The sequence below is a fragment of the Nicotiana tomentosiformis genome, chromosome 11, assembly GCF_000390325.3.
Source record: "Nicotiana tomentosiformis chromosome 11, ASM39032v3, whole genome shotgun sequence".
NCBI classification, from domain to species: domain Eukaryota; kingdom Viridiplantae; phylum Streptophyta; class Magnoliopsida; order Solanales; family Solanaceae; genus Nicotiana; species Nicotiana tomentosiformis.
In genome coordinates this window covers 109,575,257-109,593,099 of record NC_090822.1, presented here as the reverse complement: position 1 = coordinate 109,593,099, position 17,843 = coordinate 109,575,257, and the positions used below count along the sequence as shown (strand labels likewise).

The following is a 17,843-nucleotide window of genomic DNA, read 5'->3' as shown; positions in this document are numbered from 1 at the left end:
ACGAGTGAACTCGTGAGTGAATGTGTGTTCATATTTTGTGACTTTTACCCGATTCCGAGACGTGGGCACGGGTCGACTTTTTGGGGCGATTTTCTAATTTCTTGCTTTACCTTTGATTTTGTTAATTAGATTAGTTTCTTATAGTTGTATTTATGGTATGTAATTGATTTTGGCTAGATTTGGGCCATTCGGAGTCGGATATTCGTGAAAAAGGCATTGTTACTAATTGATTGAGCTTGGTTCAAGGTAAGTGGCTTGCCTAACCTTGTGTGGGGGAAATCTCCTTAGGATTTGGTACTGTTGTGATATGTGAGCGATGTGTACGTGAGGTGACGAGTACGTACACGGGCTATTTGTTGTAAAACCGGATTTATTTTACTGAGTAGCAACCTATTTTTCCTTTTATTTGAGTTATACCGTTTAAATGAGTATTAGTTTGTTTTCATTCTTAATTGAGCTATTCCAGTATGTGTAGTTATCCTGCTTAGTCTAATATCGCATGTTTATGTGCTTTAACTGCTTATTTGAACTCTGTGAAGCATGCCTAGTTAATTTCCTATTTTTCCTTGTTCATTATCAGTATAACTGTAGAAATCTTATTGTTAACTGTTGTATTTATCGGTTTGAGCTGTATATTTACTTTTGAGACTACGAGGCGGTTCCTCGGGAGTTCTCCCTACACATTTACTTTTGAGACTATGAGGCGGTACCTTGGGAGTTCTCCCTGTATATTTACTTTTTAGACTACGAGGCAGTACCTCGGGAGTTCTCCCTGTATATTTACTTTTGAGACTACGAGGCGGTACCTCAGGAGTTCTCCCTGCATATTTATTTTGGGACTATGAGATGGTATCTCGGGAGATCCCCTGCTATCTACCCCTGTGTGTTGTATTGTTGCCTTGCTGTGTTTCTTTTTGTTAAATTCTAGTCTCTTATTATACTGTATACATTCTCCTGCCTTATTTATTATTTACCAGTGGGCCTGACTTGGCCTCGTCATTACTCGACCGAAGTTAGGCTTGGCACTTACTGGGTACCGTCGTAGTGTACTCATGCTACTCTTCTACACATTTTTTGTGTGCGGATCCAGGTACTTCTGATCAGCCCCGCTATTAGCTGAGAGTGCTTGTTGGTGTACGGAGACTTCAAGGTACATCTGTCGCGTTTGCAAATATAGGAGTCCCCCTCTATTCTCCCCTATGTCAAACACTTTCTGTATTCCTTTTATTAGACTCTGGTGTATAGAGATGTTAATTTTCTTATGTAGCTTGTGACTTATGATGTTCCAGGTTTTGGAAAAATTGTGTATTTATAGAGTATTGGTTATTGTACATGCAAAGCGACATTGTTACTAGTTATTCAGTTATCCACTGTTGTTAGTGGCCAAGTTTTACTTTCGTTTGTTTATTTCCCGTAATTTGTTAGGCTTACCTAGTCGTAGAGACTAGGTGCCATCACGACGTTATATGAAGGGAGTTTGGGTCGTGACATTACTCAATTACCCATAGCCTGAACATCCATAGTCTGATTGCCTTTCATCCGCTGGATTTAAATGTGTAACCTCTAAATCGTGCACTGAGAAACCTTCCTTTCAAGTCATTCACTGCCTCGACACATAAACAACCACCCTACCATTACCAATACTTTGCGATAACAATGCATGAACCTCATAATAATCCGTACATAGCCTCGAAACCATAGGAAATACAGATACTGGCCTGAAACGACAGAACACTATTCCGCAAGGTGACGATAATAGCCCGCTCGAATATGCAGGAAAAAATATCCTGCACCACGACTACAGTACCACCACAACTCATCGATGACCAATTGATAACAAGCACCCCCACCGCATAAGATTGAGTAGGAAGAAAATAAAGGCATAAGCCTCAAAGGAATCAAATCGCACAATGAGGAATCAAGAAGGAGAGTACTCCTAACAGCCCTGTAGCCTCTCGAAGATAAGTACAGATGTCTCCGTACCGATCCGCAAGACTCTACTAGATTTGCTCATGACTCCTGAGACCCAAGTGAACCTAGAGCTCTGATACCAAGCTGTCACGACCCAAAATCCACTATAGGTCGTGATGGCGCCTAACGTCGCCGTCAGAGAAGCCAACGGCGATTAATCAACTTAGTTGCTCATTTTATTATTTTCGAAATCATGAATCCCATTGAATAAGTAGTGTAAAATCTATTACTCATAGAAAATCCGTGATTTTATTTTCTAGTTTCCGTATAAGGTATAAATTACAATGTAAAATGATAATAATTACGCGAACTACAATAATGAACACCCAGTAGGTACCCCCAAAATTCAGTGTCACAAGTGCATGAGCATTTATTAAGGAGTACAATAATAATACAATCTCTGTCTAGAATGTAAATAAGACAGAAAAAAATAAATAGGACGATGGAGACTCTATGGACTATGATGCATAGCCTGGTGTCTCCTCAACAGCTGCGCCTATGCGCCAAGATGATCATTAAATGAACCTATCAGATCCTGCAAATTTAGTGCAGAAGTGCAGCATGTGTACGTAAATCAACGCGTACCCAGTAAGTATCTAGCCTAACCTCGGAGAAGTAGTGACGAGGGGTCGACATTGACACTTACTAGTAGTCCAATAAATCAATATAGTAAATCATAAATAGATAAGAGTACAACAATAATAGTGAGGTAAATCTGTAACTAACACAATCTTCCAAAATTTCTTTTAACGATATCAATCTCTCAATCTCGTATTCTATCTCAACAGCTCGGAAATATCAAGTGCCAATAACAAACGGATAAAAATTTTCATATAAAATGCAAGGCATCAGTGGAAGAAAAATCTCGCGAATATTCGGGCTGCTAGCGATATAACGCACGATTATGCCGAGGTCATACGGCGAGATCTCAGAAGGAGTATGATACTGCCGAGACGATCGGCCCGATCCCATCATAACGTGTACAATGCCGAGGGTCGAGCGGTATGAACCCTAGATGCATCTATTATACTACCGAGGCAAACGGCCCGCCCCCATGAGAGTGTGGTACATAATCCCGTCGAGGCGTTCGACTCGCTTCACAAGAAAGGAAAGGAATTATCGAATTACGAGACACGAGCTTACGATACAGTATATGAACACAAGGTGAGTATAACCTTTACCGTTTCTCAAATAACTTGCCAACAACTCAAGGTAATAAGGCTCGGCCTAATATATACTCGGACATAAACATGCTTTAGCTACATACGGACTCTCGTCACCTCGTGCGTACGTAGCACCCACAACTAATAGCACATAACAAATTACATCACCTAGGGAGTAGTTTCCCCCTCACAGAGTTAGATAGGAGACTTACCTCGCTTTGAAGTTCCATAACTGGCTCTAATGCCTCTCAAATTCTTCAACTCAAAGCCAAATGACCCAAAACTAGTCAAACAATGTGCAAATCAATCAAAATATACTCCAATACTTATAATTAATCAATTTATAGTAATTCCCAACTCCGCTCGAAAAGTCAACCCTCGAGCCCACGTGCCCGAATTTTGAAAATCTTCGAAGATAAACTTTACCCATGACGCCATGAACTCAAATATATGATTTATTTCAAATTTCATGTCCAATTTCGTGGTCACAATCCAAAAATACCAATTTTTAGGTTTTCCACCAAAATCCCAAATATTTACTAATTTCCATGTTTAAATCCTTATAGAATCAATGTATTTAACTTATAATAGGTGGGAATAACTTACCTCACAATAGATGATGAAGTTCTCCACTCCAATAGCTCCAAAAATCACCCAACCAAATGAAAATGTGAGAGAAATGGGCTAAGTCTCGGATTAGAAACACATCACTGCCCAACGACTTTCGCACCTACGGACGAATTTATCGCACATGCGATCTCACTTTTGCGAGGAAAAGCTCGCTTCTGCGAAGTGCACTGCCCGGCTGCTCCATCGCACCTGCGGCAGAATGTCCGCTTCTGTGCAAACGCAGGTGCGAGCCATCATTGCGGTTCTGCGCTCCTTTAGCCTAAGGCCCCTTCCCGCTTCTGCGACCAACAACCCGCACCTGCGCAACCACAACCTCTAACCCAGCACCGCTTCTGCGACCCCTTCTTCGCTGCAACTTCGCAGGTGCGGAATTTCTCCCGCAACTGTGTCCCCAGATCTTCTTCACGAAAATCATACATGCGACGACCCCATACGCACCTGCGTGACCGCACCTGCGGCCACTCCTTCTGCAGGTGCGATTACACTAGTCTTCAGCATCAACATCATCTCCTCAAATCCGAATTCCAATCTGTTTCAAACCCGAGGCTCTCGGGACCCCATCCAAACGTACAAACACATCCCAAAACGCGATACAAACTTAGTCGAAGCCTCAAATCACGTCAAACAACATCAAAATTTTGAATCAACGGCCAAAAACCTTTCTTCCAACTTTTCAACCTTCAAACTTCGTCGAACGCGTTCGAATTACACTTAAGCATTCCGGAATGACGCCAAACTTTACGCACAGGTCACAAATCACGATACGAACCTATTGGAACCTTCAGATCCCTATTCCGATGTCGTTTACTCAAAAGTCAAACCTTAGTTAACCCTTCTAACTTAAAACTTTCGAATTTAGAATTTTCTTTCCAAATCAACTCCGAACTTCCTGAAATTCAATTCCGACCACACGTATAAGTCATAATACCTGAAGTGCTACTCAAGGCCTCAAACCGCAGATTGACGCGCTAGAGCTCAAAATGAGTGGTCGGGTCGTTACACATATTTTTAGTAGAAGTTAGTGAAATTCGATTTTAGTATGTCCTAATAAAATTTCCAGATTCTAAAAAAAAAAAAAAAAGAAGAAGATGAAATTACTGAATTTTCGATTACTAAATTATTTATTAAAAAAAAGTGATTCAAGTACTCCAAGAATTTCATATAAAAAATAAAAATAAAATGTCTCGATATTAAAAAAGTGAACAGAGGTGGCCGCCTCCTGCCCGCCAACAGAAATAAGAGTAAGTGCAATGCTGACGTTTTAGGAGTCAATTAGAATCTGATATCTTTATGTTCCCAATTTTGATATAATATCAGCGAAGCAAAGCAGGACACGACTGTTGTCATTCTTGTTAACACTCCCATCCTTTTCTCCCTTACCCCAAAATCTCCCCAGCCGCCACTCTTTTGTAAAAATGGTTGTGGGTGTTCTTGCTTTACAGGGATCTTTCAACGAACACATCGCAGGTTTCATTTCTCTGTAACTCATTTTCCTTGTGGTTAATTTTGTATGGTTGTTTGTTTTTCTTAGCAAAAGTTACTGACTTTATTTACGTGTTGCTCTTTGTGTAGCATTGAAAAGATTGGGAGTGAAAGGGGTGGAGGTGAGGAAACCAGAACAGTTGCAGAATGTCAGCTCCCTTATCATCCCTGGTGGTGAGAGCACTACCATGGCTAAGCTGGCCGAGCTCCACAATCTGGTATCTCTCTCTCTCTCTCTCTCTGTCTCTGTGTGTGTGTGTGTCTGTGATAGTTTCTTTTTATTGACAACGCATTGGCATCGTCATACATTGGTATTAATAGGTGAAAGACATGTCTCGTTGTTTTGTCTGGGTGTTTATTGAACCATGGTTAATTGGGCGGCATAGTTGAGAATTGTAAGTTGGTGTAGTAATAAGAGTGATATTTAGGGACGACAAAGTGGTGTGGAGCCGGAGCCAGATTTTGACACTTATGGGTTCAGTATTTTAGCACTTTTTAAGTAATTGGGTTCTAAATTAATCATTTGTGCCTATTAAATAAATGTCTTACGAAAAATACAAAGTTTGGACCAAAGTTACTGGTACTCCGCCCCTGGTGTGGTGGAATTGTTCGATTCCTTGCACCCTTAACTAGTAGTTTCAAGCTCCAGCATAGGAATGGAGAATCTTTTGGCTCTTTAGGGAAAAGAGGTGAGATTTAGGGAAATTTTAGTTTTAGAGAATTCGCATCACATGCACCAGCTAGTTCGAGATTGGGGAATAGCAGAAGGATTGAATGAAACCTTGACAAACTAAGGAATTATTATTGTTGAATTTGATTTTGGAGCATTTTGAGAAGTATTGAGTACAAAAGGTTGAATTTTACTAATTTTATGTTGTTTATTCAACAAAGGTAAAATAAAAGGATTGCATTTGTGTTTGAACCTACTTATAGTGTGGCTTTGTTTGTTAATTACTGATATTTGTTCCTCGTGTCCTTATCAAAAGAACACTTGTTCCTACTGTCAGTACAGAATAAATTGTGATTTTATTAGTTGTTTGTTGTTGCATTGTTTGTTGGGGTATCTTAGTGTATCTTTGGATGTATAAGTGCATAATTGTACCAATTGGTATAAATTATTGAGCTTGGTATAATTTTTCTCCATGTTAGTTTAATCGTGTCTCTAATTGCAGTTCCCTGCTTTGCGCGAGTTTGTTCAATTGGGGAAGCCAGTATGGGGGACATGTGCAGGCCTCATTTTCTTGGCAAATAAAGCAACTGGTGCGTGTTCAACTCCATATCTTGATGTACATTGTAGGGCAATTTTTGCAAGCTGTTAAGTTGCTTGTCTTCTTGATTTAATCTCATAATGCCAAGGGGTCGTTATTTAAAAAAAAATTATTTCATGGTCTATATATTAGCCATTTGCATCTGTAGGTTTGAAATTGACATATGCTCAAAAACCATAGGAATTACATTAACGGTATGAGTAAACAAAGCTTTTTAGTCGAGGATATTTTTCTCTCCTCTTTAAAGATCTATATTAGTGCTATTCTTTGTTATAATATCACATGAAAGCTAGTTGATCTGGTTAACTCATTCATCAGCAAAGTCCTACTCGATTGACAGCCTTTCAACCACCCTTTGGCTTTCCACCGTGAGAAATTCATAAGATAAGCATCCTATTTTGACTACGAGATGGTATTGAAGATTGAACAGAAATTTTAAACTTTATTAAATATCTCTAAAGTTGAGAATAGTATATAATTTTTCTTTAAAAATGAATCTGAAATGTATTGAATGACAGACTATCATGTCACTCTTTTGGTGTAGCTTGATACAAATTATATTAGTATGGGAAAAATATTCTAATATAGGGGGGCATATAATTCTCAGCAGTTCTGATAGACTTTCCAGGATTCAACCGTCTCTTAACTAGATTCTCCACACAAAGAAGAAAGATAGTGACTCATTCTTTTGATATTCACTACTGAAATAGTAACTATTCACATCAATTCACAAAAAGGTGTTTCACCATAAAGCACAAAACTTTTTCTTTTATTGTCTGGAACACAAAAGCTACTGAGGTTCTGTAATTGAAACCACGGTGATTCAAGGTGTTAAAAGGAGTCGTTATAGACATAAAATTACATGGAAGGAAGTTGTCTTGAAAGACTTAAAACCTCTTGACATCCATGTAGACTCAACAAAAAATAGTGCACAATGGAAGAAAAATATCCATATAGCCATAGGCGATACCAATTTTGGGATTATGGTTTAGTAATGTCAGTACGTTATTTTAGGTCCAACGTTCATCTAGGAGTCTATTAAGCTTGTAGAGATATGTATGCCAGTAGAAAATGTGGGAAAATTTCTAGTGTTAGAGAACCTAAAAGTTTAACTATTGGATTGAGACTGTTCTGAATGAAGCGACGTGGAGGATGAGGATCCATACATGATACAACCGAATTCAACTAGCTTAGGATCGGGCCGTAGTTGTTGAAGGAAAAAGCTACTGGATACTTGCTCATTGGACCCTTGCGTAGGCGGCAAATCATTATAATCTAGTCCATCCATGTGTAATTTCATACATGCAATGAACTTCGTTGGTCCTCATTTTTTTCGCATGTAAGTGCCTCATCGGATAAGCTAAGTCGATATGGATTGTATAGCGGAGGCAAAAACACTTGGAGATTTTTTCCCATCTATCCAAGTCTTGGTGGGTAGAGTTATCCGGTACCTATACTGGTGTAGTAGGTACCCTGTGGAATTAGTCGAGGTGAACGCAGGCTGGTCCGGATACCACGGCTATAAAGAAACAAGAGTTTTGTCTTCTAAGGATCCTTCTGTGGAGCCAAATGTGAGATATCGGCTACTGATCTTACTCTTACCCAAAGTGAGTCTATAGGAGTGGATACATCCCCCCCCAAAAAAACAGACTGTCAATGAGGATTGTCTTGACCAAAAAAAGAAAAGGAGTGGACACATCAATAACAATAGATGCAGGGGAAGAAATCCTTGCTCTTTGGACTAAGATGCTGACTTTGCCATGGAAAGAGTAACAAGAGGAACGCCTTGACCTTCCCTTGTTCTACCATTCGAACTATGTTGATAGATACCCCAGGGAAGATCATTCTCATGTGAGTTCACTATCTCAGCATGTTAATGATTTGCTGCTTGCTGTGGTTAACATATTAGCTGTCTTTTGTTACCTCATGATCTGTTGGTATGCTAATTATGCATATTACCTATTGTATTCATCACATACTCTTATATTCTCGCATCATTTGTGCTTATTCACATTGAAAATTAGCTATCTAATTGTTGCTGTCATGTATTCATATATTTAAATAATCCGTATGTCTAATCCTTGTTGTGAAATGTCTTCCGTGTCATCCATTTTTTTGGGTTGGCTGCTGCTTTTATTTGTTCTTTCGTATATTAGTATTTTAAACCACTTCTGCAACTTTCAAGAATTCAAATTCATTTAACTGTTCAAATCTTAAATTAGCCTTTTGAACACCCTATAAAGTCAATATGAAGGGAGTATCATTTTGAACCTAATTTACACTGAGAAGGAAAGTATCAGGAAATAATTTACCCTCTTAGAACTTTTCTAGGATTTTACTGCTCAGTTGTTGCAGTCTAATAAGACCTCCTTACTATGTGTTCTCTTTCATTGCTAGACTCAATAGAGAGCAGCATTTGAAAAGCTTTCTATTTTATGCATAAAGGAATAAAGCATTGCCTTATCCAGATATCATTAACATTAAGCAATTTAATCTAAGGCACCTTTGAGTTTCACAAATTTTGAGAAATTGTGGTCCCTTTTTTAATATTTATTTTGCTTCGTTATTCTAATCACTTGTAGAGTATGTGCACCCTCTCCACTCAGCCAAAATAATATAAAGCTCATTTTGTGTGGATTGGTAATCAGAAATTCTTTTTCAATACCCTCTTAACGCTCTTTATCATGTTGCGGGAAAAAGATCTCATGTCACATTTTTTGGCTTCTCTTCTCAGGGCAGAAAACTGGAGGACAGGAACTGATTGGAGGCCTCGATTGTACCGTCCACCGAAACTTTTTTGGGAGCCAGGTAAATGAGTGGTGCCTCCTCCAGGTCTCAATAGATAGCCAAGGAGTAGGCAATTCATTCGTATAGATAAATAAGAATTAATACCATTTTTATGTAGTTGGAGGGAGGGATGGAATTGTAAGCATGCTCAGCGAAACTTTTTGAGTGCCAGGTAAACGAGTGGTTCCTCCTCCAGGTCTCAATAGATAGTGGAGGAAATTCATTTGTATAGATAAACAAGCATTCGTACCATGTTTGTATTAGCTGGAGGGAGGGAGGGAATTGTGAGCATGCTTTTGTTTTATTAGTATGAAGTAAAAGGCATATGCTACCTAAGGTTCCCCCCCCCCCCCCCAAAATCCCACCCCAAACCGGTAACTGGCATATGTGACGGTCTATCGATAACTAAGAGCTTTTGCAAGATCCTAAATCAGCCAACCCAGGATTTTTTTGTATATGATGAAGTAGCTGTAGTTGTTATTGCTACAAACTAGAGGGAAAAAGGGCTCTAAATTTTGATGAATGAGTTGAAGTTGGTTTGTGTTATTAACTACCGTATACTTCAATTGAACAGATTCAAAGCTTTGAGACAGAACTTCCTATTCCTCAAATTGTAGCTAAAGAAGGTGGTCCTCCAAGTTTTCGTGCTGTTTTTATCCGTGCTCCTGCAATCCTTGATGTAGGACCAGATGTTGAAGTGCTGGCAGACATTCCTCTCTCAGCCGTTGAAACTATTAATTCCAATCATGCTATTCAGAAGGAAGAGGTTTGCTTTTGTCCTTCTTCCATTAAATGTTCCAACTGCAGTATAAATGTGAGAATTAGCATTCACTAAGTCATGTACTGTCACGACCCCAAATTCCCTCCGTAGGATGTCGTGATGACACCTAATCTCTAAGGCTAGATAAGCCTATCAATGCGGAATAAAAATAGAAATCTGAAACTTTAAATATTTGCAACTCCCAAAACCTGGTAGAAATAAGTCACAAGCTTCTAAGAATTTTATCTTCAATATCTCTATATATATATCAAGGTCTAAAGAAAAATAAGGAAGCAACATAATAATGATAGAAGGGGACTCCGGAGTCTGTGGACGCTGGCAGATATACCTCGAAATCTCCGTGTACAGGTAACTCACTGATGTCGGGGCTGGTAAGGAGTACCTGGATCTGCACAAAAAGATGTGCAGAAGCGTAGTATGAGTACACCACAGCGGTACCCAGTAAGTGCCAAGCCTAACCTCGGTAGAGTAGTGACGAGGTCAGGTCAGGCCCTACTGAAAAATAATAATTGCATGGTAAAATGTTTAACAATATAATAAAATAAAATGACAATGGAAATGAATCAATTAGCATGTCACCATTTAATTACACAAAATAATGGCAAATAATATCTAGTGGAATCAAAACATAATTCCTTTCAACTTTAAAAAAATCACAACAAATAATCAAAGGCAATTGCGGCCATAAATCAATATCAACAAGGGCACTCCCGAGGTACCGCCTCGTAGTCCCAAATCATAAATAAATTCACAATATCTCATTTCCTTATCTAAGCCTTCACAATTTATTTTAAAGAAAACATTTTTCCTGAAATAGCATCCCGCGTTTTAACCATCCTTATCACAGCGCATGGCTTCTAGTAGTTCCCCCTACTAGCCACGCATATCAAGCCACCCTTATCTCACTGCATGCGTTTCAATACCAGACCTTATACCACCGCATGCGTATCAACATCACAATATATCACAATTTGCACCTCAAGTGCTCAAATAATTTAACTTGCCAAAATACTTCAACAACAATATTTTTTCACAATAAAGAGCTCACGGTTCATGCCAACATAAATCATCAATGAGTACGAAAATCTTATAAAAATATTCAGGAATAAATAATTCAGCAAAATAATATTTCAAAATCTTTAATACGTTGCTTCAATACCAAATTTAAAAATGTCAAATATTTCATATTAATAATATTTAATTTAAAGAAAATCAGCTTCAAATAATGCACAGAATAAAAGAAACCAAGTTTCAACTAAACAGGTAAAACAATTAGCAGGAAAAGGTCAAGCAACTTTAAAATATAAACATTAAATCAATGATAAAGAATATATCAGAATAAAATAGTTTAATTAATGCGCAACAGTGATCTACACAATTTAAAAACATAATCTTTCACATTTAGCCCGTGTACACACTCGTCACCTCGTGTACACGACTTTCAACACATTATAACTTATCACTTCAATACCAATCCTAGGGGAGATTTCCCCCACACAAGGTTAGACAAGTTACTTACCTCGACTTGCTCCAATTTAACCAACTAGTATGATTTTTCCTCGATTTTCCGACTCCGTTGGACTCGAATCTAGTCATAATTAATTCGATACAGTCAACAAAAATCATAAGAATCAATTTCATAAGAAAATACTACATTTTTCAATAAAATTCGAAACTAGCTCAAAAATCGCCCGTGGGGCCCACGTCTTGGAATTCGGCACAACTCACAAAATCCGACAACCCATTCAATTACGAGTCCAACCATACCAGTTTCACTCAAATCCGACTCTGAATCGACACCGAAATCTCAAAAATTCGTTTCTACGAGATTTCTAAATGTTTCTCAAAATTTCAATCTCAAAGCATTAATTAAAAGGTGAAAACAATGATATATTCGTGTATATTGACCAAATCCGAGTTAGAATCACTTACCTCAATGTTTTTCCTTGAAAATATATCAAAATCGCCTCTCCTCAAGCTCCAATTCGTTAAAAATGGCAAATGGGACAAAGTCCCTTGTTTTATAACTTACAAATATTTCCAGGCTGCCTTCGATCCTGGACCTCGATCATGTACCTCGGTCATGGACCCCGATTTTGACAGATAAAGGAAAAACCAGATCAGCCAAAAAAACCAGCAAACTCAACTTCAACAGTCTCCCAACTTCAATTCTTGATCAGTTAACCATCTGAAACTCACCCGAAGCCTTCGGGGCCTCAACCAAATACACCAACAAGTCCTAAAATATCATACGAACTTATATGAAACCTCGAATCACATCAAACAACTCTAAAATCACACCCCAATTCAAGCTTAATGAAACTTAAGAATTTCCAACTTCTACATTCGATGTCGAAACCTATCAAATCAAGTCCGATTGATCTCAAATTTTGCACACAAGTCATAAATGACATAACGGAGCTATGAAAATTTTTGGAACTGGATTCCGACCCCGATATCAAAAAGTCAACTCCCCGGTCAAACTTCCAAACTTAAATTCCTATTTTAGCCATTTCAAGCCTATTTTCATTATGGACTTCCAAATAAACTTCTGATCACGCTCCTAAGTCCAAAATCACCATACGGAGCTGTTGGAATCATCAAAATTCTATTCCGGGGTCATTTGCACATAATTCGACATCCGGTCACTATTTGACTTAAGCTTTTAAAACCTTTAAGTTTTCATCAAAAATCCATATCTCGGGCTAGGGACCTCGGAATTTGGTTCCAGGCATACGCCCAAGTCCCAAATCACGATACGGACCTACTGAAACTGTCAAAACGTTGATCCGAGTCCATTTGCTCAAAATGTTGACCAAAGTCAACTCAGTTGAGTTTTAAAGCTCTAATTCACATTTTAATCCATTTTTCACATAAAAAATTTTCAGAAAATTTTATGGACTGTGCATGCAAGTCGAGTAATAATAAATAGTGCTTTTCGAGGTCTTAGAATACAGAATTAATTATTAACTTTAAAGATGACATTTTGGGTCATCACATGTACACTCTAGGAAATATGCCTACTCGCTTAGTTGCTTGTCATAATATTTTGTTAAAGGCAAATAAAATTAGATTGAAAGTTTGGGTTTGCACGATCTTGCTTCATTTGCATTTGATACTTGGATAATTTATAAATGCTTACGATAATATAAAGTTTTCGGAAACCTTGTTCATTACTCTTTGGATGTCTCTAGATGTCACCATCCTGCTGCAACTTATCTTGCAAAGAAATTTAGACTTCTTCATCCAATTTCTATGTTTCACAAGAAGGCTACATATATCTTTTATTGGAGAATCTGTTTTTTTTTTCTTACTATTTGATCATGCACTTGTATGTCTAAACTATTTGATTATGCACTTTTCTACATTTGTTGTTACATGAGAAATGTACACATTAATTGTGGATTTCTCAGGCTGAATAATACCAAGTTTGCTTTACTAAATCACACAACTGTCTTGTGTGTACCTGATACTGTTTCTCCGGGGTTTTCTATACACATCAAATTTAAGTAGGGCCTCAAATGTCCATGAAAATGTTAACAATATTTTATTCTTAAGTTGATCACTTGGGGAAGACTTTGTCAATTAGACTTGAATAAGATATTTGCGGGGTGGGACTCATTTTCCTAATAGTAACTAAACTTGGTGCATGTGTAAAGAATTTTTGTTTTCTACCACTTCTACGTTTGTCAAAAGATTGCACTTGTTGGTTAAGACTTGGGAGCCTGTTCTGCCGTTGGAAAACTGTGAATGTGCTAGCACACTAAAAATTAGTTTACAAACTCTGATTGAACCGAGAGTAACTCGTTGTAAAAGAGGATATTGACTACAATAAATTGGTTCTGGTGAATTAAAAATGTATTGTTCACCGTTCATAAGTTACCCTATTGTGATAATCTTTTACTTTCCCCAGTTGTTAGATTATCAGCTCAGCATGATTTCTTTGATGCTTCAGGATTCAACTGAATCTCAAAAGAAAGTAATTGTTGCTGTAAAGCAAGGGAATCTACTTGCTACTGCTTTTCATCCCGAATTAACTGCAGACACTCGATGGTAAGTGTCCTCTGTAACTAACATGAATGGTTATACACTACTTAATTTTATCAGATATCCCTGAAGGGCCACAGTATCTACTGCCATCTTATATCATAACTTTCTTTTGCAGGCACAGTTATTTCTTGAAGATGTTGCCTGAAATTGGAGAAGGAACTTCTGCTATTATTTCCACATCCACCACAGATCAAAGCTTCACAGAGCGATCAATAATTGATTTTCCCATATACCAATAGCAGGAAAAAAAATCTGAAAGAAATGAAAATCTTATAGAAAGGTTGAATGACTGCTCGTTGCCATTGTTCTCTTAATTTATGTGTTTTCCTTTATTCTTGCTTTATTACCAATCTTGCATCCTAAATGCTGTCCATACTGGACAGAAAATATCATTGATGCTATTCATTGTTGTTCATAATAGTACAGGATTATCTTTTGGTTTGCCTCCAGGATCTTAATCAGAAAGCAGTTTTTATGCACTAAAACTTTTCTAGCAAATTCCTGCAGTTTTCCCATTATCCAAGCGCAATGATAAGAACATCGTTGATATGGATAATGAATTGATTACAATTGACTAGTTTGAGTTAGTAAATGGTTATACTTGTTTACGCATTTTATAGATTCAACTCCTGCGTTGTAAACGTTATTATTAGTATTTTGTTTTTACAGTTGATAACATTTTTCATCCTGAGTTTCAAGATTGGAATTGGGTGGCTTTCTAAGCAGGGAAAAGAAGACCAACTAACTCTTTTGTCCAATTGGTATGGAGTACTGTTCGATTCTATTACGTACGTACAAATGGCCAAGTTGCCCATTCTGAGATCGTTGATCCAACTGTTATTTTTTCAAATTACGGTAGTGTTCTGATTAACTTGTATGCAAAGACTATTTTACCAAGTATTTGTTACTTTTTAGCAACTCGAGTCAAGTAACTTGCTTATCAAAACTTAGATGATCTACGACCACTCTCTCACTCATGACACACATGCTATATATGATGCTGACAGAGGCGTATCCAAAATTTTAAGAATATAGGTACGCTATATCATCGTTTGGTTTGACTCCATCAAAATTTTGCCAGTACAACTTATTGAGCAAACCATGATTAGTACTATTATTACAAGAAAATATCATTCAGTTCACGATTGTTCTTAATAAATTTTCATACTTTAAAAGTGATCAATAATAGCACCATTATTTTTAGAAAAGCTACTTCATAAATTAAAAAAAAAACACCCAAAGGAAAATATAGAAGAGAGAAATGATTAAAAAAACATTGGTTAGAGGGTGACCATTGTTCATAAAAATATTGAGACAAAAAGAGGGGTAAGGAGAAGATGCGAATTTTGATATTTTTTTTTAGGGATTTTAAAACTCAAGAATGAACCAAAAAAGAAAAGGAAAAAAGAGTAAACATAAAATGTAAAGGGAAACAGAAAGGGAGATAAAATTAGACGACAGAGATCAAACCCTTAACCTGGACAATCAAGGGGGCACACAACAACCGATGGACGAAAGTAGTGTCTAGTGCATGGGTTCAACCAAATATATTAAGTATTTTACCACAAGAATTATAGTGTTATACACAATCTAGGGACATGAGCATGGGTTCGCGTGAACCCATACACCTTCATGTAAATCCACCCCTGGATGCACCCTAATCTAGATAACCACTCTAGACTACTTATCTTGTTTATGATCTTCTTACGGCCATCACGTTATTTTATATTTAACCATGCTATTTATGCTAAAGATAGCCCTTCATAGATCTCTACGACCTACCTCTACGAACAGCTTTAGACTGGTGTATTGATAGTAGTTGCTACCTATACCGCTGATGATCGCTTAACTAAACCTATCTATATGTATATGCTTAGAACACACCTCCTCACCCGACAGATGAAAAAAAAATCACATGATTTTTAGGGCGAAGTGAAGCAATAGCCAGTTTAAGCCCGTTACTTAAAATATATCCACAATTTACAATGTATTTAAAGATTAGCCAATTCACCCAAACTTCAGGACTAAGTATCTTAAATTTGAAAATTCAGGACTCTAAGTACTGAATTTTTGAGCTGCTAATTTAAAATTCAGGACTAAGCGTCCTGAATTTGTGAACTACTAATTTAAAATTCAGGACATAAGATTCGAACTTTTGGACACAATTTTTGAACTTTAGGATACAATGTCCTGAAGTTTGAACTTTGAGGTTTGAACTCTAGGACACTATATCCTGAAATTTGAGCGAAAATTAGCTAATCTTTAAATACATTATAAACTGAAAATATATTTTAAACAACATAATTAAAAGCGACTACGTAGTGACATTTAAGCCCACATTTTACAACTCTAGCAATTAGTACTCACGTGGGTGGAAGTATAGAGGGAAGTTTTTTAATTTAAGAAAGAAGTTGAAAGCAAGCAAATCATTAATCGGTAGAGTGAGCAGCACGAAGGCCAAAGTTGGAGTGCACAAACCATGTTACTAATTTTACAAGCATTAAGCTGCTGACTTTGGTAGTTTTTTTAGGATCTGAAGCACAGCCTTCTCAGATCTCAAAACTAATCTTTAAGTAATATTTTCTTCTAATTATTTAATTCAGTTTTAAAACTTAATATTAATTTTCATAAATAGGTTCATTAATTCTTCAATAAGTACAGTCCTACTACTACTTAGATTTTTGAGATCCAATGCTGTAAAAATAATATTTGATGCTGCGTGATTTGTAATACAATAATCTGCCTTTGACTTTCGTCCATGTGAAGCTATGTTGCATTTATTTTTCTCCTTTTGACATTCAAGAAAATTTCTTGATAATTTAGGTTATCTATTTTTTTTTCCAACAGAGTACAACTTTGTTTTTCTTTTAAATGTTTTCCCAGTTAGAAACTACTATTCGATATGTGGTTGGCTGGAAATGCTTGAAGCTCTAGGGTGTGTTCGGTACGAAGGAAACTATTATCTGAAAAATATTTTTCAATTTTTTTATGTTTGGTTGGCTTAAATATAATGGAAAATATTTTTCGCATGAACTCATTTTCCTTGAATCAGAGGAAAATGACTTCCCTACAAAAAGGAAGAGAAAACATATTCCAAAACTCTTTTTCAATATTCCCCACCCTATTTCCCACCTCCACCCCCATCCCACCCACCCACACCCCGGCCACTAGACCCCGACCTACCACCCTCTCCCGCTCTTATCCATTTCGTCTCTCATAGTGTTTATCTAAATTATATATTTTTCAAAAAATATTTTTTGCTACCAAACCAAACACGAGAAAATAAGCAAGACATCGCTTATTTTTCAAGAAAATATTTTTCAAAGATAACATTTTCCTCCATACGCCTAACTAGGAATTTAATTTGTAAATGCCTTCTTAATGGAGGAAAACAGAAACATATTTGACGAATTAGAAATTCATTAAAAGGGTGGCAAACTTTTAAAATCCGGACTAATTACTAATAATTCCTTTATGAAACAATGAGATAAAATTAAGATTGTTATGAATCATTGTATCATAAATTTCAAATTGAAATTTAATGTAACAACTAACAAGTACCTTAAATTAAAGTAGAAAGGGATACAATTACTATTGTATATTAAGCAAGTGCCGCCCATGCACTCGTACGCTCATCTTTTCAGAATGTTTCTATTGTCAAAGATTTGTCTTCAAATTAACTCTTTACACTTTACTCGTTTTCTACTGTGA

At 37.0% G+C, this 17,843-nt stretch overlaps 1 protein-coding gene across 1 annotated transcript; it reads left to right on the top strand.

Annotated features, from left to right (window-relative positions):
• The first annotated feature begins 5,061 nt into the window (after window positions 1-5,061).
• Window positions 5,062-14,617, top strand: LOC104100375 (probable pyridoxal 5'-phosphate synthase subunit PDX2). Its single transcript, XM_070188228.1, has 7 exons — window positions 5,062-5,231; window positions 5,337-5,464; window positions 6,419-6,506; window positions 9,249-9,322; window positions 9,876-10,067; window positions 14,038-14,135; window positions 14,248-14,617. Exons 1-7 carry the CDS (start codon window positions 5,180-5,182, stop codon window positions 14,369-14,371), a joined length of 756 nt encoding a protein of 251 aa, XP_070044329.1. The 5' UTR covers window positions 5,062-5,179; the 3' UTR covers window positions 14,372-14,617.
• The last annotated feature ends 3,226 nt before the right edge of the window (window positions 14,618-17,843 follow it).